The sequence below is a fragment of the Moschus berezovskii genome, chromosome 16 (genome assembly GCF_049115385.1).
Source record: "Moschus berezovskii isolate FMDL1 chromosome 16, NW_MosBer_1.0, whole genome shotgun sequence".
NCBI lineage: Eukaryota > Metazoa > Chordata > Mammalia > Artiodactyla > Moschidae > Moschus > Moschus berezovskii.
In genome coordinates, this window is record NC_142475.1 from 66,486,159 (window position 1) to 66,506,341 (window position 20,183).

At 38.7% G+C, this 20,183-nt stretch overlaps 3 protein-coding genes across 5 annotated transcripts in view; 2 read left to right on the forward strand and 1 right to left on the reverse strand.

Moving 5' to 3' along the window:
• LOC129557867 (mitochondrial adenyl nucleotide antiporter SLC25A25-like) overlaps nt 1-1,803 on the forward strand; it is a 78,447-nt gene extending 76,644 nt beyond the window's left edge. The window contains exons 5-6 of one of the 3 annotated variants that reach the window (XM_088844903.1): nt 1,013-1,051; nt 1,652-1,764. The gene's annotated coding sequence lies outside the window, so the exon portion shown is untranslated. Of the gene's footprint in view, nt 1-1,012; nt 1,052-1,651 lie in introns of all 3 variants that reach the window. The other 2 variants (XR_016039377.1, XM_088844904.1) reach the window with 2 other exon arrangements.
• LOC129557836 (protein FAM91A1-like) lies at nt 1-15,523 on the forward strand. The gene is made up of 9 exons (XM_088844581.1): nt 1-27; nt 1,652-1,690; nt 2,196-2,308; nt 2,726-2,841; nt 3,663-3,775; nt 4,105-4,191; nt 6,614-6,746; nt 10,357-10,426; nt 12,637-15,523. Exons 1-9 carry the CDS (start codon nt 1-3, stop codon nt 12,740-12,742), a joined length of 804 nt encoding a protein of 267 aa, XP_088700707.1. The 3' UTR covers nt 12,743-15,523.
• Nucleotides 13,993-20,183, reverse strand: part of LOC129557859 (A-kinase anchor protein 4-like) — a 22,806-nt gene continuing 16,615 nt past the window's right edge. The window contains exon 4 of the transcript XR_016039374.1: nt 13,993-19,736. The gene's annotated coding sequence lies outside the window, so the exon portion shown is untranslated. The remainder of the gene's footprint in view (nt 19,737-20,183) is intronic.

A 20,183-nucleotide genomic window follows, 5' to 3' on the forward strand; every position in this document is an offset into this window, starting at 1 on the left:
ATGGGTAGCAGCAAATCGGAAAATGCTGTGAGACAGAGCTGTAACTGGGACAGCCTACCCTGATGTGTGCATTGTGGCTCTTCACAGCGTCTTCATTCTGCTCACTTGTGTTTTGTCTTACAGCTCTCTGTTGGAAATGCTTTCAGGTTTGGGGTGCAGGGAGGTAGTGTTAGGGTCAGAGGACACAGGGACACCAAATCCTCTTGTGATCTAGGCACACATCTTCCCAGAATTCTTTTAAGGGAAGTGTGCCCACAGGGGAGACTGGCAAAGGCAAGCGTAGTGCCTCCTCATTATGGTTGGGAAGAGCAGCCTAGTACATTGGAGTAGGGCATCTGGCCCAAAGAGATGGGGAGAAGTGAGTACCAACTGCCAGGTGGAGAGTAGTGACTGGGCAGCCTCTTGTGCGGACAAAGGTTTTGACCCTTTTCCCATTAAGGAGGATACAGAAGAGAAAGCCCCAAAGAGCAAATTACATCAGTGATAAGCGTGGCAGTCACACATATGGGTTTCCCCTTTTGTCAGGATGGAGCGGGGATGATGGGATGAAGGGCAGCGAGTTGATACTTTTTGTCCCCCTGGTTTTGTGTAGCATGGCAGCTTGCAGCCCTTGTTTCTCTGCTTCAGACCAGGGATCCTGCTGCCTAAGACCGATCAAAAACACACCCTTGGCAGGCTTCCCCATTCTGAAGCAACTACAGTCCCCCTGCCTTTCTACTGAGTCCACGCCTGTAAGCACTTCTCTGCCTGAGTAATGCTGAGCGGTCCCTGGGGGTGAAATTACTTTTATGGATTTATGCTCTGCCATCAGAGTCCACTATGTGTAGACAGCATTCTGTATAGGACCTTTACTTTGGGAGTTTTAGAAAAACTTGCAGTGGAGTTGATAAAATGAATTAAAGGCTGAATTCATTTCCTAAGTTGGAGGTCTCTTTTTGAATAGATATTTGAATTAAATTTCCTTCTTTTACAAAATTAAATTGCTGAGAAATGTCTCTTTTGTTTATTTTAGTTCCTCCTCTTGAAGGTTTTGTAATGAATCGAGTGCAAGGTGATTATTTTGAAACTCTGCTTTATAAGATATTTGTGTCAATATATGAGCATACTAATGTTGCAGAGGGAAGTGTGACAGCATCTTATGAAAGAATTTAGCCTCAAGATTATAAAATAAGTTTGTGTAAAGTAGATAAAATTATTTAATGATATAACTAAAATATTTTAAAAATCCGTTCATGGTTGGATCTTAGACCCTTAATATACTTGTCACTATTCTTAAGTTACTTCCTGCATATGTATATAGTTGTGATTTGGTTGAATAACTTTATATGATGACTTTATAGTAAAAGCATTGTAAACGACTGATCTAGAATTTTTTCATTTTAAATGAGAAAATTAAAACTAAGTAATTCTAATTAAAGTAGCTCAAGTAATTATAATTCACACTAAGTTGTTAGGGTCACTACCTGGATTTGTACTACTCTGAATGTCTTCAAGATATGGAAAGAAGAAAATTCTGCTTACCAAATTTATTTAGTATTTCCATGATTAATAATTTAACTTTTGCTCATGATGGATAGATTATCTTTAACTGTTTATGATGATATACTGATAATTCTTAGGGTGTAAAATAATTTTTAATTTTATTGTCCAGCTTGCAAATGTTCTTGAGATAGACCTGTCTCTGGTTAAGGTATGTAATTTTCCTACTCTTTTTCACTCATGTTACGAGCACTGAATGGATTATAGATCTTTGTCTTGATACTGAGAAGCGGAAGCAGTGAGATGCTTACAGAGTCAGAGGAAGCAGAGCAGAGCAAGATCAGAACCCTGAAGCAGTATCCCACCCCAGGGAGTGAAAGCTGTCCTCACCCATCTGTGCTTAGCAGGGAGCAGCCTGACCAGTGCCTTGTAATGAAGTCACAGTGTCTTGCAGTGAGGTCAGTTAAAGCACCAACTCCCGCTTCTTGAGGGGTGGATCTAGGGAGGGCCAAGCCAGAGGGTTGGAGGCTTTCCCTCTCCTGCGTATGTGGAGATCTTAGGGGAAGACCAGGCCTACTGAAAATGGTTTTTTTCTGGCTATGGGATGAAAATATTTGAGGATCTCTATAAATGTAGTCCATAATAATGTTTTCTGTCTACAGACATTCTGACGTCTGGTTTATTTCATATACTCGTTTCCTTTATATTCCTTTTAGAATGCTGTGTCAGTGTACTGCCGATTGGGGTTTGCCCACAAGAAAGGCCAAGTAATAAATTTGGACCAGCTTCATTCATCGTGGAAGAACGTTCCATCCGTAAACAGATTAAAGTCACTCATTTATTTAGTATGAGAGTTTTTTGTTTTGGGGAAAAAATACAATTTTATGTACAAAATTTTATGTATTCAGCAGATTGAACCCTATATATTAGTGATGTTTAATCTTGTGTGTGTTGGGATTTTTTTTTAGAATCTGTTGAAAACTATGACACTTTCCCTAGAGAAAAGCTCATACTATATGTTACATACAAATTTAAAATGTTCTCAGATTCTCTAAAGCCTGTCCATGGGTTTAGTTAAGAACCTTTGCTGTGGGTGCAGAATATTTTAGGGCTCCGTCTCAGTTTGGGGCCGGAATGTAAGAGTGGATTTAGGTGAATGTTTGTAACCTCAGTACTGACTTCAGTGGCTGTTTTTTATATGGTCATCTATGTGTATTTCAAAAGTGACTGTTTTCTTCATCAACAGGAGTACTTTAGATCCACAGAAGATGCTCCTGTCATGGGATGGCGGGGCAAGTAGGAGCCCTGTAGAGGAAGCTTCATCGGCTACTGACATGGATACAAACAGTCAAGAAGATTCAGGTTAGTGGTGGCTCAGCTTGAGCCTGTCTGTAAATAAGCCGTGTGTCTGCACACACACTCATAAAGCTAACTCTCCAGGCTTACGGTTAATTTGTGATTTGGGCTGGATTTTCTTCACTCAGTATGTATCTTTGAGTCCTTACCCATATGCTGCTAGATCTCAGGGGCGTAAAATTGATAGGAAATACAATAGTTTTCTTCTAAACACTGAATCTGGAGAGTGTAAGAGCCACCGCAGCGTGAGAGGCACTGTGGTGTTTGTGGGGAGCAAAGAGGAAGAGCCCTCCTTCTGCCCAGAGGGGTGTAGGCAGCCTTCGTGGAGAAGATGGTGTTGGGGCCGAGAACAACCAAGAGAGCGCCAGCTGGCGCGTGCAGGAAGACCACCGCAGGAAGGCCTCTAGGTACAGAGGGGACAGAGCATAGAGGACGAGGGGCTTGCACGTGGTTGTGTGGGGAGAGGAGAAGGCACAGTCAAGTGGCTGCTGTTCCTGCCCTCGGTAGTTCTGTTCCCTGGACCCGGCGACTTGTCCACAGAGGTTAAGCTCGGTAGTCATTTTGATCTGACAGTGATCAAGTCGTGGTTTATTATTGACTTTCAGAAAGTTTACTGCACAAGTGAATGGCTTAAAAAAATTGTTTTTTTCTTTCTCTATGTTGGAAATAAGGTAGAATTGGGACCGCTTATGACTTACAGTATTGCCTATATTATGTATTTTTAATTATTAAATAAAGTTGAAATGGAATACTTTCTCACTGCAAATGATAAGTAATGAACAGTTTTCATTTACTTGATTTTTAAACTATGATTTTTATCCCCCCAGCAGACACAGCCAGTATAAACAGTTTGAATCTGTCTACAGGATACACAAAGCGTATCGCGTTCCTATTTGACTCAACACTTACTGCCTTTTTAATGATGGGAAACCTTTCACCAGTAAGTCAAATTGTTATTTAAATATAAAAAGGTTTAACAGTTCGGTACACAATAACTCAGTGTTGTTAAATCTTTTTTTTAAGTATTAAATTTATTCCTGAAAATGCAGCCAGCTTTGTTTTATATTCTTTAGAGGAGTGTGGCAGCTTTTTAGTGAGGGCTGCTTTTGTAATTAGAAAAATCAACTCTTTATGCACACTTGAGGTTAAACATATTGGAAAGCATAGTATAAAGATAAGATGCTTAGCATTCAGAGGGAAAGCTAGAACTTATTAATAATAGGCTCAAATAAGGTACATTTCAGTTTTGGTTTTGTTTCTCTATTTCAGAATTTGAAAAGCCATGCAGTCACAATGTTTGAAGTTGGCAAACCCTCAGATGAGTCTCTGGACAGCTTTCTTATTGAACTAGAAAAGGTAAATCTAGATAGCTTATGGGATGTCAGGGTGTTTGGACTCTTTTCTTGCTTGATAAAACATCAGTTGTTGGTTGTGTAGATTTTTGGTATATTCTTGCTCATTCCTACCTCATTCCCACCCTAAAACTGTGGCAGTCATTTAGGTTTAAACATATTGAGTGGATGAATGAATTTTGTGATTTTAAAAGAGTCATTTACCTCATCTAAGCTCTTAGGATAATTTGACTTAATGAGGAAATGGGGTACAGAAATCTTAAAGTCTATGTGCAGTTTTTATGCACTTTTCTAAAATAGCCTTTATTTATTTTTTTCTTTTCATTGTGACTTAAAAAATCTACTCTTAAGCAATTTTTATTTGAAAGTTTTGTTCCACTTAATCTGGAACAATGTCCCTGGGTATCGTATTTATGTCCACTCTCACTGTCCCTTTTAGCATCTTGAAGACTTCAGCCATATTTGTTTTTAACCATCTCCCCCCCTCCCCCGCCCCCCACCATGAGTACAGCCTAGTTTTCCTTCATTCTAAATCTTGATTGCCTTTTTGGTGTGTTTCATTCCCTGAGTATTTTATTCTGCCCTCTGTGCTTCTGTAAGCAAGTGGTTTGTGTGCCTAATCTGTTGTTTGATGAATCATTTCGGTACCTTCCTTGCTCTAGTGATGAACTCATGTATGTTTAGAGAATGTTTGGTAATTTTGTACTTCCTTTATATCTCAAAATAAATAAATAAATAAACCACCATAACATTTTTTCCTTCCCACCTTCTCCATAGGATTTTTACTTTTTTAGTGCCTGAGATGATCCTTGTTTTGAATTTGTCTCCTTCACTTTTATCTTTATATTTTCACTGTTTCCTCAATGTTTTTAATATCTTGTTTAGCCCCATTTCTTATTGTGTATCATCTTTTCCAATAAATTTTTTATATTCCAGCACATTTTAACATGCTTTCCAGCTTTTTATTTTTCTCACCTCAGCTGGTCTTTTATCAAGTAGAGCAAATTGGAAGATCTCTTTTACGCTTTATATATCTGTTTTCTTTTTTACCACATAGACATTCTTGGAAAAGCCTTTTAGTCTGAAATTTAGTTTTTAAAACTAGTTTCTTAGCTATTTTTTAAAAAGCTTCATCTTGATCAAACTTAATTGGCTGATCTTGTTAATGTAATCCAAATATAATTAGTTATTTCCCCCTGTAGACCTGGCCTTCTGTTTTCTCTGCTGCTTCTGCAATGTGTGTGCTTTTACATATTAAATGGGTGACTGACTCAGTGTCAGAAGCGCATGCATTAAAATGCAAACCCGGTGAAGGCAGGAGTTCTGTCCACTCTTCTGTCCTTACATCCTAAAGAGGTCATAGCACAGAACCAGGGACTCAGGGAATCCTTGTTGAGTGATTTGAAGCTGTATGTTCAGCAGTACTGAACAGCTGTATTGAGTCACATACTCTGTTGTCCCTTGCAGAGTTGTGAACAGGGTGATAAAATAGCGGCATCATTGGTGACCATGGATTAGACTACTTGTCTAGACAAAGCAGAATATACAGATCTTAGAGTTTTTTGAGCACCCTGTTTGAATCATATATGGAACATATAATGTTATAATTTGACATGATTTTGTTGCTGAAGTTGTTAGTTTTACTTTTCGGGGTAATTTCTGTCACCTTCCAAAGTATAATCGAATGGAAGCTCAACCAAGATTGAGGTTAATATGTGTTTCAGTATTGCCTGGGCAAATTTCTGACTGGCTGGTTTTTCAGTTCAGTTCAGTTGCTCAGTTGTGACTGACTCTTTGTGACCCCGTGGCCTGTAGCATGCCAGGCTTCCCTGTTCATCACCAACTCCTGGAGCCTGCTCAAACGCATGCCCATTGAGTCGGTGATGCCATCCAACCATCTCATCCTCTGTCGTCCCCTTCTCCTCCTGCCTTCCATCTCTCCCAGCATCAGGGTCTTTTCCAGTGAGCCAGCTCTTCACATCAGGTGGCCAAAGGATTGATGTTTCAGCTTCAGCATCAGTCCTTCCAATGAATGTTCAGGATTGATTTCCTTTAGGATGGACTGGTTGGATCTCCTTGCAGTCCAAGGGACTCTCAAGAATCTTCTCCAGCACCACAGTTCAAAAGCAGCAATTCTTTGGTGCTTGGCTTTCTTTATAGCCCAACTCTCACGTCCGTACATGACTGCTGGAAAAGCCATAGCTTTGACTACACGGACCTTTGTTGGCAAAGTAACGTCTCTACTTTTCAATGTGCTGTCTAGGTTGGGCATAACTTTTTTTCCATGGAGCAAGCAGAAAACTAATTTCACAGTATGAAAACACTGATTTTTAATAATGTCTAAATGTTTCTACTTTATGGTTATAAACCAGCATGAATGGCTTGGGAGTGGTTTTCGTTGCAACCCATAGGTTCTCTTGTTTCAGGTTCAGAGCACTGGTGAAGGGGAAGCACAGAGGAACTTCGACCATGCGCTCACTCTGAGGAACACAATACTGTTTCTGCGTCATAATAAAGATCTAGTTGCTCAGGCTTCACAGCCAGACCAACCCAGTTATGGTACGCTAAATATACTCGATTTTGAAGACATGATCCTATGGAACTTCTTTCTAAGAAATTAACAAGTCATGCTCACTTATTTAATCACCACTTATTTTAAAAACATTTCTTGTTCTTGAATTTCTTTGCTCGTCAGCCGTTTCTTCTATTACTTTCTCTCCTCTCTTGGGTGCCGCTGACATTTGTAGTATCTAAATGTTTTTAGCTGTCTGCAAGAAGAGTGGGAGTGATAATTTGTTTAAGTAGCTGCATGGGATGTAGGCATCTGTAGATGCCTATCTACAGATGTGAAACAGGCATCTGTTTTGAGAGGTGGACAAACGACAAAATTTATTTAGGAAGCATGAAGCATCAAGAATGAAGAATTCATTTTATAAAGATAAGAAACAGGGCCTTTGTGTTCAAATGCTGCTGTAATATTTACTGAAGTATTTTACTTGCTGCCTTGGTGTGCCTTCTCAGTTTTGTGATAGAAAGGGGTTCCCAGACTTCAGTTGAGTTGATGTAGTAGCTTCTGAATTGAGGAGTGGCCCCAGAAATGTGCTTTTACAAAGATGCAGCAGCTTGGGCACCAGTGTAAGAACATCCCACTGTGAATGTAATCGCATCCCGTAGTCCTTGGACATTCATGGGAGTTGCCTTTTGGGGGCCTTGTGAATTCTGGCACCACTGTCACATTTGATTTCACGCATTCTTTCGTTTACCTCAAAGTTCTATTTTCTGGCCAAGAACCATCAGTTTCTTAGTCATATCCATTTTCATTCTACTTCTTTCACCAAGCATCTGGCTTTCTTTTCAGCTCAGCTAAAAACATTTAGGATGGAATCATTTGTTACTTCACAAGAGTTGTTGCACAGGGAAGAACAAAAACTCTAGGTAGTTCAGCTGAGTGAGGCTAGACACTCAATACCTGGTGACCCACTGCTTCAGCTTTAGAGTGTTTGGTTCAGAGTTATGCTTTAACAGAATTATAAATGATTCCATGCTGGAGGTGATTCATAAACAGTTGAAACTGAGTATTAAGTCACCAAATACCAAGAGACTAAAGCTCTTTTTGATAAGCGTTTGTTGATAGTAATCATTTTTTGGTTACCAAATATTAAATCATGTGACCTAGCAGTGAATGCCAACAGTCTTAAATATATCTCTGGATACACAAACCCTGGGATTTCTTGGACTTTTTAGTGATTTTCAGAGATAATGGGTTAGAATATTTTAAGTGTCCTACTGCCCATCATAGAATCCAAGAATGTTACAGAGTGCTAGTGACCAGCCAGGGGTAACTCATTTTATAGATAAAGAAATTCAAGCTTTTCTTTGTTAAATCTCCTGTGCATTTAGTCATTAAAGCTCATATGATTAGTAAATGGAAGAGCTGGGGCTTGAATCCACGTCTCTTGAATATTTTCCATTTAACACGAAGGTTTTTATTGATTTATTCATGAACAGTCTATTGCTTAATGGGTTGGGTTAAACTTTTTCACAGGAATAATCTATGTATCATCAACAAAATGGTAAACCTAAACTTATTCTGTGTGAAAGTAAAGTATAATTTTAACCTTTAAAGCAGATTTAGTAGTTGACTGTTTCTGGAGCTTTCAGTTCAGTTCAGTTCAGTCGCTCACTCGTGTCCGACTCTCCGCGACCCCATGAATCACAGCACGCCAGGCCTCCCTGTCCATCACCAAATCCCGGAGTTCACTCAAACTCATGTCCACAGAGTCGGTGATGCCATCCAGCCATCTCATTCTCTGTCGTCCCCTTCTCCTCCCGCCCCCAACCTTTCCCAGCATCAGAGTCTTTTCCAGTGAGTCAACTCATCGCATGAGGTGGCCAAAGTATTGCAGTTTCAGCTTTAGCATCAGTCCTTCCAATGAACATCCAGGATTGATCTCCTTTAGAATGGACTGGTTGGATCTCCTTGCACTACAAGGGACTCTCAAGAGTCTTCTCCAGCACCACAGTTCAAAAGCATCAATTCTTCGGCGATCAGCTTTCTTCACAGTCCAACTCTCACATCCATACATGACCACGGGAAAAACCATAGCCTTGACTAGATGGACATTTGTTGGCAAAGTAATGTCTCTGCTTTTTAATATACTATCAAGGTTGGTCATAACTTTCCTTCCAAGGAGTAAGCGTCTTGTAATTTCATGGCTGCAATCAGCATCTGCAGTGATTTTGGAGCCCAAAAAGATAAAGTCTGACACTGTTTCCACTGTTTCCCCATCTATTTCCCATGAAGTGATGGGACTAGATGTCATGATCTTCGTTTTCTGAATGTTGAACTTCAAGCAACCTTTTCACTCTCCTCTTTCACTTTCATCAAGAGGCTTTTGAGTTCCTCTTCACTTTCTGCCATAAGGGTGGTGTCATCTGCATATCTGAGGTTATTGATATTTCTCCCGGCAATCTTGATTCCAGCCTGTGCTTCTTCCAGCCCAGCGTTCCTCATGATGTACTCTGCATATAAGTTAAATAAGCAAGGTGACTATATACAGCCTTACTTTCTTTTATTTCACATATGCTTGTTCATTGATTGAGTAAAGATGGCTCGTTGAAAGGTTTTGCTGTGTATTTTAAAATTAAAGTTCAGTCCCTCAGAAATTAGGCACATGCAGATATTTTGGACCCAACGTTTTGGTGAATGATACTGACTTAGTAACTCAGATTTGGCGAGAGTATGGATTAAATGGGCATACTTACATGACTGTGTCCACCTAGCTTTTTTTCATATGTAAATATCTATAGAAATATCTCTTGTGCACTTCTCTCTTAACATACACAACTCAAGTTATGATAGTAATGATTATCTCCTAAAGTAGAATTATGGCTGACTTTCTAAATTTTCTTCAGTTGCCACATTTTCTAGATGAACATGCTTTACTCATCAGCATGACAAGTAGGTACTGTCTTGTATGCTCACTCTGATCGGTTGGGAGCAGCTGCTGTGAGGCAGCGTGGTAAAGGTCCTGGGACTGGTTAGCAGAGAAGAGTATCACTAAATCTAATGATCGTGGTAGGTGGCTTAGAGAGAGGTGATGTCTGCAGACCTCCTTGACATTGTTATTTAGGAAAACAAAGTCGGAGAATAAATAATTTAATTGGCCTAATGTAGTTTGTATAAGAAAATTTAAGGTACTTAATTGACATAATTTTAATAACTATCTTGAAAATAAAATAATATACATGAATTACAAGGTAAAAATACTATATAGCTTTAAAGATTGCCACTATAATGGTTACCAGTTTACATGTGTTACCAGTTTACATATGTTACGAATTTATAGTTGAAAATGTGTTCCTACACTTTTATTTTTAAAGTGTTCTTGTATTTAACATTTATATTTGGTAGTAGTTTAAACTTTTCCTTTTAACAATAATTTTCTAATTTTGCTTGTACATGATGTTTTATTTCAAAATGGTCTTTTTAATACATCTTTATATTATTCAAACAAGCAGAAATTTCATTGATGAGAACCATTGCAATTGTTTTTTAAAATTATGTGATTAATTGAGATGTATATACATATACTAACATGTTTATTAAAATTAAACTCCCATGTTAGTTCTGGTTACATTTGTTTTAAACTTTCCCCCTTTTTTTCAGCCTTCAAAACCTCTTACATTCCAGTAGAAAACTGTCTCTACAAGTCCTTAACTTTGTTCACTCATTCCAGGTAACAAAAACCAACAAAACCCAAGGTGTATTTGCATAGAGCTTTTATAGTGTCCAAAACACTTCTGTGTTTGTACTCAGTCTCCACAGCAGTAAGACATGAAATAAGTTGTAACTTTACTGTATAAATGAAGATGCTGAAAGTCAGAAAGTTAACTGACTTATGCATGGTCTCACTGGCCAGGTCTTCAGGAGGCTTGAACTGTTTGTTCCGTGCTGGTGCTTCATTTAACAGAAGTGTTTTAAGCATCTGCCATGGGCCGTGTACCATGTTGGGTTCTGGTTCTTGGGTCAGTTGTTGTTTAGTTGCTAAGTCATGTCCAACTCTTCGTGACCCCAAGGACTGTAGCCTGTCAGGCTCCTCTTTCCAAGGGATTTCCCAGGCAAGAATCCTAAAGTGGGTTGCCATTTCCTTCTCCCGGGGATCTTCCTGACCCAGGAATTTTACCTGTGATTTCTGCATTGGCTGGTAGGTTCTTTACCAGTGAGCCACTAGGGAAGTCCCCTCTTGAGTCAGTACACTTCCATTCATAACTGCAGTGATTCCCTAGTGCAGTGATTAATGAGATGGGACTGACCGTTAAGGTAGTGAAAGCCAGTGCTCTAGACCTTCTGTCTTACCCCCAAGGAAAGAATGGATACCGTAGACTTGATTTGTAGATAAACTTTTAGAGTGGAATATTTTTTGTTTGAAATATCTGTTCTAACATTATGAAATTAGTATTTTGGAATTTAGCTTCATTCATTCTCTCAGTAAATACTTGAGTCAGCTCTGAGCCAGAGTCTTTACACCGTCCTGGGGAAACAGAACTAAGACACTATGGAGCTGAAGCGTTGTGTGCAAGCTAGTCAAGGAAACACTGAAATATACAAGTAGTTACAGATTTCAGTTTGTGTGCCTTAAAGGAGCCAGACCCCTTCCGATATGATAGAATCTAAAGGCAGACCAAATTTAAAAAGGTAGAGGTGACGTATAAGCTGAAATCTAAAGAACAGGGAAAAGTATTCCAGGCTGAGGTTAGTAGGTATGTAGGTCCTTTGTCAGGAAGGCACTCAGCCTGCAAGGAAACGAGAGGACCAGTGTGGCAGAAGTCTTGTGAAAATGGGGTAGGGGCAAGAGGTGAGGCCGATGAGGAGCGGAGGGCCTTCTAGAGTATGTGAAAAAATGTGCTTTATGCTTACTGCAAAGAGAAGCTGTTAGCATTAAAGACTTATAACAGGGAATGACATTATTTCTAATTGACTTTTTTTAAAAAGATTAGTTACTGTTTAGAGAATAGATTAAAAACAGAAGCTTAGAAATAAGACAAGTTTGAAGACTGTTGTAATAACTGTAGTGAGAGATATTGATAGATGAACACGCTTTTTCATTTAAAAAAAGTTTGTATCTGCAGTAAAGGTTTTTTTATTACTGCTATACCTGTAATATAATAAATTGTGCATAAAACATACACAAAAGCAAACTTTATTGGATGCAATAAATAGATACAAGATTTTACAAATTTTCACACCCCTGCACCTCACTTTGGTGTGAGGACTGCACTTCAGTGGAGACTGGTGGCCTTGGCTGTGGTGAATGAATCAAGTAAACTCCTTTGGGATACATGCTGGAGGTACAGTGAGAGAACTTGGTGATAAAATAAACGTGAGGGAAGATTGAGGATATGGTAAGGAAGGGAAGAATGAAGGTACTTTTCATACTTCTTGACTAGCTTGATGCATGGAGTCGAGGAAGGACCCGGTAGGGAACATTTAAGTTTGGTTATGGACGTGCTAAGTGTGGAATTTATGGTGAAACATCCAAAGATAGATGTTGGATAGGAGGAGATTGGAGCCTGGAGTTCCAAGAAGTCTGCGCTGAATGTGTGAATCTGAGAGCCCTGGGAGTGGATGGATTGTTCTAGTGCTTAATGTTGCATGAAGGTTTTTGTAGATTATCTAAGAACTAACTTTTTCTTATTCTCATAACCTGTTATTTCTCTCTATTTCAAAGTACTTCTCGTCATCTGAGTGTATTTGTCATTTCTGCATGTGTTAACACCAGTCTTGATTATTTGGGGTTCATGAGGTACATCTTTGCATCTCCTATAGTGCTCTGCATTCCATAAACATTTCTTAGGTAATCAAGGTCTTGATTTCTCATTAGCTGAATTAAGTGGTTTGGTAAAGTGTTGAATAGGATTTTTTTGTCTTGTTTCTTGCCCTCTCTAGGAAGGTGCTTCAACACTGGATGTTAACGCTGAGGCCAGTTTTCCAAGTTTGCTTTCACAGTCATCCTGTGCTGACATGGGAGTCCCCCTTCCTGCAAAGAACTTAGTATTTAAAGATGGTATCTTAACGGAGTGGAGTGGACGATCACCCTCGTCACTTCTTATTGCTAATCTCCATTTGTAATAATTTGGTTACATCATTTGTTGCCCACCCTTTCTGCCTTTTTTCTTTCTTACCGTTAGCTTTATAGTGCCAGCCAGTGAAAAGCTTCCTGCTGCTGCAGTGCAATTCATGCTTAACTGATGTTAAAGTTTGGGGAACTCGTTCGTGTTTTCAGAAGTTTTCCTCATTCCTGCACCTCCTAATGCAACAAAGAGCTTTTTAGCAGCCTGCACTGTATTTTTTACCTTGAGACAATCTGCATTTCTTTTATAAAACTGAGGATATACTTTATAGGCTTTATGATGACTGTTATGTTTATAAGCAGTCACTGAATATTGCAATGGTAATTTTATATGTTAGTTTATCAAATGTAAATCTTGTTTAATTTTATATTTTGTTACTTACTCTTTAAGGGATCATGGGAAGAGGTGGAACTCTTCCTCTTCAAAGGCTTCTTGGTATTTAAAGTAGCAGAACTATAAAACTGTAAACATCCATTATTGAGAGATGATCTGATGGGGCATTAAGAAGTGCTGTGGATGTTTGTAAATTATGTATATCCGTTGAACATTGTTGAAAGTATGCAAATCAGCATAGTTAGGTATGGCTTAATGTTGACTTAGGAGATCTTAACGCAGACTGTGACTACACACTGACATCTCATAAGAAGCTTGGGAAACATTCTATTTTTAAACAATGTTTATATGTGGACTTGTGTTGTCGCTCATTTGGGGCTTTATATTTTCATAGAGTCTTTATGGAAAAATAGAACTTATTTTCCACTCATGTAGCTGTGGCTGCTGCAGGTTTTCTCCCTGACTTCATTTACCCATGAGTTGTTACGGAATTGGCTTTGAGGTTTCAAACCAAGGATTTGGATTTTAGCTTAGAATTACATTTAGAGGCATTAAGGCTGTGTCTTCTGATCAAAACATTTTAGTGACAAACCTGCTGTGAGGACACACTGTTAGGCATTTGGATCTTAAATTTATGTGACTAGTTTTAGACAAAATGATAAAGACAAATCGAGTAATTTCAAAATATTTTCTTGAGTCCTTGATTCTTTTAGTATCTCAAATGTTAATTAGAATAATTGGAATCACTTTTTAGATTTTTCGAGTTACCTTCCTTGGGAAGTTTGTGCAGTGTTATAGTTTAGCTCTTCTCATAGAATAACGGTTTGCTAGTTTAAAACTGTAACCAAACTAACTGGTCAGACAGCATATATCTAAAATATTTAAAGCATTAGAAAATTTGGGAAGGTTAAACCTGAACATTTTGCTGATAATTTTTGTTATTTATAGAACTGACATTTGTGTATTTAACATGCTTCTGGAAATATATGTCTTTCGTAATACTGTTAACATAACCATGCATTCAATACCTTGGCCTCCCTATTAAATGTTTTGAAGCAGGTCACCTGTGGCACAGTCAGTGCTGTGTTTGGGGTAAATGCAGTAACGTTTAGTATTCTACTTTGTCTTATATGAGGTGGAAACCAAGTGTATGTTATAAATGTTTGTCTATAAAAGGAAACATACTAATATTAAAATAATTTCTTATAACTGTGAATCACTCATTTCTTTTTCCAATAATTGATATTGTACATTCCTAGTGCTATTAGGTATGTATGTAACTTTTATAGTTTTTCACCTGATTGTTGTAAATATTTCATTTGATCAGGGTTCTTTAATCTCATTTGCTTTGTTCAGATTAACTGTAGTTATTTTATTTATTTCTGTATTAACAAGCTAAGCCTATGGTGATGACATGTACACTAATAAGCATTGAATGTTTATAGTTGGTAGTGAACCCTGTTGTTGGTGAATTTAAAACTTAAAATATGGGAGTGATTTGCTGCTATATTTCCTTTGAGGGATAATAGAGGAAGAAATGGAACATAATAATGATCATGAATTTTAGGGAAGGTACAAAAAAGAAAAAAGCACGTAGTCACCTCTGGTTTCTCACGTGAATGAGGAAAGATTCTACTTCCAGCTGAAGACGTCTCATACTTTTAAAGATGGAGAATCTGCATTTTTAGAGCTGTTAGCAAAATGTGAAAGCCACTTTTATGCTTTACTTTGTGGATTTGGTTTTGTTTCATTCATACATTAACTCATGTCGAGATGCATTGCTTAAACCTGTGTGTTGATCCTATTCAACAATAAAGGTAAAATATAGAATTTCTTATTTGCCAAAGAAAATGTATGAAAGAATTTTTATCCAGTTTTTCTGCAGACGTTTAAAGTCATTTCACTTGGCTTTGTGCTCCCTCCCCTCTTTTTTGTCTTTAATGTAGGTTAAACCATTGGCAAACTTCAGAAATCAAGAGAAAAAAGAAATATAAAAGACATAGAATTTAGTATGGTACAATTTCACCTTTCACATAGGTCCAAAGAAATGTAACTTTATGTTAAGATCATCTGACTTCCTTGATTCCTTTTTTCTTTTAAAATTGTAATCAGATGATTCTGTGTTTTTTTTAATTTCAGGAATAGTGCTTTCTTTTACTCGTTTCCACTTTTCTCTGCCATTGGGTTTCTCTTTCGTGTTCAGTGTTTGAAATACAGTTTGTATTTAATGATTTTAAAATACCAAAGCTGTAACTGAGTACAGTGGATTTTTCCTGGTTGATGTTAATATGACAGTGAAATGTATAAAGTGTTGTCAGTCTGATTATGGACACTGTAATATGTTTACAAATAAACTGTGGTGTTGATCAGGTTGCTGTGAAAATGTGTATAATCTTCTGTTAAGTCCCTTTCATAATTTAAAATACACACATGCTTTCAGTGCTGAGGCTTCTATACTTTAAAAGAAAAAACAACAACAAACTAATTTTACAATAATATCAAATTAGCAGAAAAATTGCAAAGGTGTCTGGGGATATTCCCTATACCCTTCCACAGGCTTCCCCTAACGTTAACACTTTATATAAACTATGACTCATTTGTCAAAACTCAGAAATTAACACTGGTACCATACTATTTACTAAAATACAGATGATGTTTGCGTTTTCACGCATTTTCCCTCTGATGTTTTCTTCTGTTCCGGGACCGTGTCCAAGGCACCATGGGGCATTTATTTAGTCAGCACTGCCTCATACTCCTCCAGTCCATTGACAGTTTCTCAGTCTTTCCTGACCTCGAGACTGTGCAGAGCACTAGTTGGTTATTTGGTAGGATGGCCCTCAGAGTGGGTTTGTCTGGTGTTTTCTCAGATCGGAGGCTGTGTCTCATGGGGAGGATAGCACAGATGTCATGTGCCCTTCCACAGTGTCTCATGTCGCGGGTTGCATAGTTAACAGATGTTACTGGTGGTGTCTCTACTTTGGTTAAAGTGATGGTGTCTGCAGGTTTTTCCACTTTCCATAATCTTTTTTTTTTTTTTTTTTGGAAGTGAGTTACTCTAGCCCACACTCAAAGGGAAGGAGCAGTGTATATATTCTTTACAGATTTTCTTTTAAAGATTTGTTCCTTTCCTTTATTTGGTCATTTGTTTATATTAGTATGTAATCATGATTATTTATTTTAAACTTTTGAGTCAAAATCCAGTATACCTGTTATTTATTTTGTTGTGCAAATTGCTTAGCTTTGCCTATCGGGAGCTCTTTGAAGCTGGCCTCTAAATCCTTTAACATACCCTCATTTTTTTTTTTTTTTTTTTAAGACTAATCATCCTTTCTAGCACTGTGGGTGTTATCTGGATGCCAGCCCTGGAATTAGCTATTTCCCCAAGGAGCCTCGGTTCCTTTCTTTGCAGATTGGCATTTAGAAACCAAGATTGGGATTTAGGTCTGCTTGCTTTCTCACCTTTTTGGTGAAAGGACCTAAGAGATATAAATATGTGTACTAACCAGTATGTGGGTGCACATGTCCATATGTTTAGATCTATCTGTAGGCATATTAAGTTCAACTGATTCTCATAATTCAGCACCATAAGTTTCATTCTGAGAAACCTGGCTCCTTTTATCTACAGTTTATTTGCTTATTTGTTGAACCCTGGAATGCTTATACAGTGGTTTCAGAATAACTATGTTGTACCCCTGTGAGAAACAGATAGACTTAGCGTTCCTTTAAGTACATTTTTTGTCTTTAACCTTAAATAGTATCCACTCAAAACATTTTCCAAAGCAACAGTACAGCTCATTGTTCCCTTCATTGAGGTTATAAGATACATTTGCAAAACAGATTTCGTTTGTCACACTCTGCATTCCATGTGGGATCCCTTGACATCACAAACCCAAAGTGCAGTTTTCATTTTCTTCGGAAAGTTTTATGTTTTTTTCACATAGTCAAATTCACTCTGCCAGGTCTTAAATTCATACATGTTGTGAGTCAATAGCTCTGTTTCTGTTGCTGAGTACTTCATTGTATGGACATATCAATGTCGTGTAAAATTCATGTGCAAGTTTTAATATAAACACAATTCATTTTGCTTGAGTAAATACCTAGGAATGGGATTTCTGAGTCGTTGGTAAGTGTGTATTTAACTTTATAAGAAACTGCCAAACTCGCCAGTGACTATGACATTTTACATTACTGCCAGCAATGGATGAAGGTTCCCATTGCAATGGTACCTCACAGTGGTTGAAATGATTCATTTTCCCAGTGAAAAATTATGTTGGGCATCTTTTCGTATGCTTATTTGCCATATATGCGTCTTCTCTGGTAAGGTATCTGTTCAGATCTGTTCCTCAGGTGAACTGAGTTTTAAGAGTTCAGTAAATATTTGAGTGCAGATCTTTGATCAGATACACGCTCTGCAGGCGTTTTCTCCCAGTCTGTCTTGTCTATTCATTCTCTTAATACTGTCTTTTAAGGTAAAGAACAAAAGTTTTAAATTTGACAGTGTCTGATTTGTTAGTGTTTTTTTTTTAATGGATTGTGCTGTTGATGCTGTTATCTAAAAATTCATCACCCAAGATGCAGCATTTTCCTTTTCTTCTCAAAGTTGTATAGTTTTATGTTTAGGTCTCTGACCGACTTGAGCTAATTTTAATGTATGAGGTACATGTTTATCCTTCTTTGCTGCATCGCCATAACACCTTTGTCAAAAATCAGTTGATGGGGACTCCTCTGGTGGTTCAGTGGCTAAGACTCCATGCTCCCAAAGCAGAAGCCCTGGCTTTAATCCCTCATCAGGGAACTAGATCCCACCTGCCACAACTAAGACTCAGCGCAGCCAAATAAATATTGAAAGAAAAAATCAGCTGATAGACTTATAGAGACAAAAGTAGATCAGTAGTTGCCTGCGGGGGAGATGAGGAGTGACTGCAGATGGGCATGAAGCATCTTGGAGTGCTGGAAATGCTATGAAAGTGGATTGTGGCGATTGATGGTTGTTCAACTCAGGTTTTCAAAAAAATGCACTGTACACTTAAGTAAATTTTATCATGTAAATTATACTTCAATAAAGTGGTTTTAAGAAATCAATTGACTTTTTTTTTGTCGGGTCTATTTCTAAGCACTCAAGTCTGTTTCATTGATCATCGTGTCTGTTCTTTTAATACCACGCTGAAATTGGATACTGTTCAGTTCAGTTCACTTGAGTCGCTCAGTCGTGTCCGACTCTCCGCGACCCCATGAACCACAGCACGCCAGGCCTCACTGTCCATCACCAACTCCCGGAGTTGACTCAAACTCATGTCCATCGAGTCGGTGATGCCATCCAGCCATCTCATTCTCTGTCGTCCCCGTCTCCTCCTACCCCCAATCCCTCCCAGCATCAGACTCTTTTCCAGTGAGTCAACTCGTCGCATGAGGTGGCCAAAGTATTGGAGTTTCAGCTTTAGCATAGGTCCTTCCAATGAACACCCAGGATTGATCTCCTCTAGAATGGACTGGTTGGATCTCCTTGCAGTCCAAGGGATTCTCAAGAGTCTTCTCCAGCACCACAGTTCAAAAACATCAATTCTTTGGCGATCAGCTTTCTTCACAGTCCAACTCTCACATCCATACATGACCACGGGAAAAACCATAGCCTTGACTAGACGGACCTTGGTTGGCAAAGTAATGTCTCTGCTTTTTAATATGCTATCTAGGCTGGTCATAACTTTCCTTTCAAGGAGTAAGCGCCTTTTAATTTCATGGATGCAATCAGCATCTGCAGTGATTTTGGAGCCCAAAAAGATAAAGTCTGACACTGTTTCCAGTTTCCCCATCTATTTCCTATGAAGTGATGGGACCAGATGACATGATCTTAGTTTTCTGAATGTTGAGAAACATCATCTTAACCGTTTTAAAGAGTATTCAAGGGAGTTAAGTATATGCACATTGTTGAGCAAACAAACTCCAGAACTTTTTCACCTGTTGAACAAACTGTACCCATTAAACACCAGCTCCCAATTTTCTCCTTCCCTGCCCCAATAATCACCATTCTGAGTTTGACTACTTTAAAGAATTTATTTATTTATTTTAATGGGAGGATAATTACTTTACAGTATTGTTATGGTTTTCACCATTCATCAACACGTTGTCTACTTTTGATACCTCCTGTGAGTGGAATCACATCGGATTTGTCTTTTTGTGACTCGTTTATTTCATTCAGAATAATGTCCTCAAGGTTCATCCATGTTATAGGATATGACAGGATTTCATTCTTTTTTAAGGCTGAATAACCAGGTGGCTCTCAGAGCAGGCAATGGCACCATACTCCAGTATTCTTGCCTGGAAAATCCCATGGGCAGAGGAGCCTGGTGGGCTGCAGTCCATGGGGTCCCAGAGTCGACAAAACTGAGCGACTTCACTTTCCCTTTTCATTTTCATGCCTTGGAGAAGGAAATGACAACCCACTCCAGTGTTCTTGCCTGGAGAAGCCCAGGAACGGGGGAGCCTGGTGGGCTGCCATCTATGGGGTCGCACAGAGACGGTCACAACTGAAGCGTCTTAGCAGCACCAGCAGCAACCAGGTGACTCAAGCAGTAAAGAACCCATCTGCCAACACAGGAGATGTAAAAGACTCAGAGCCTGGACTCAAAAGAGCCTGGACTCCTTCTTCCTAGGCTCTTTCCCTATCCTACTCCCCACTGCAGAAAGAAATTGCCATGCTTCTAGATCCCAAGGGTCACCTTTGGATCTTCATGTTGAACTTGTGTTGTATCTTATAATCGATGTATATGATTTATATGTTAGTGTCCCCCTACAATTACCCCAGCCCCCGAAAAACTGTTTGTACATTGGTGATTATCTTTCTATATTCTACTTAATCCCACTGGCTCTTACAGCAGTCCAGGGAGGTAAATATTAAGAGATGCTGGTGAAGATTCTGTAGCTAAGAAGGACAGAGGGACTTCCCTGGAGGACTAGTGATTAATACTTTGCCTTCCAATGCAGGTGGCACTGGTGGTAAAGAACCTGCCTGCCAATGCAAGAGACATAAGA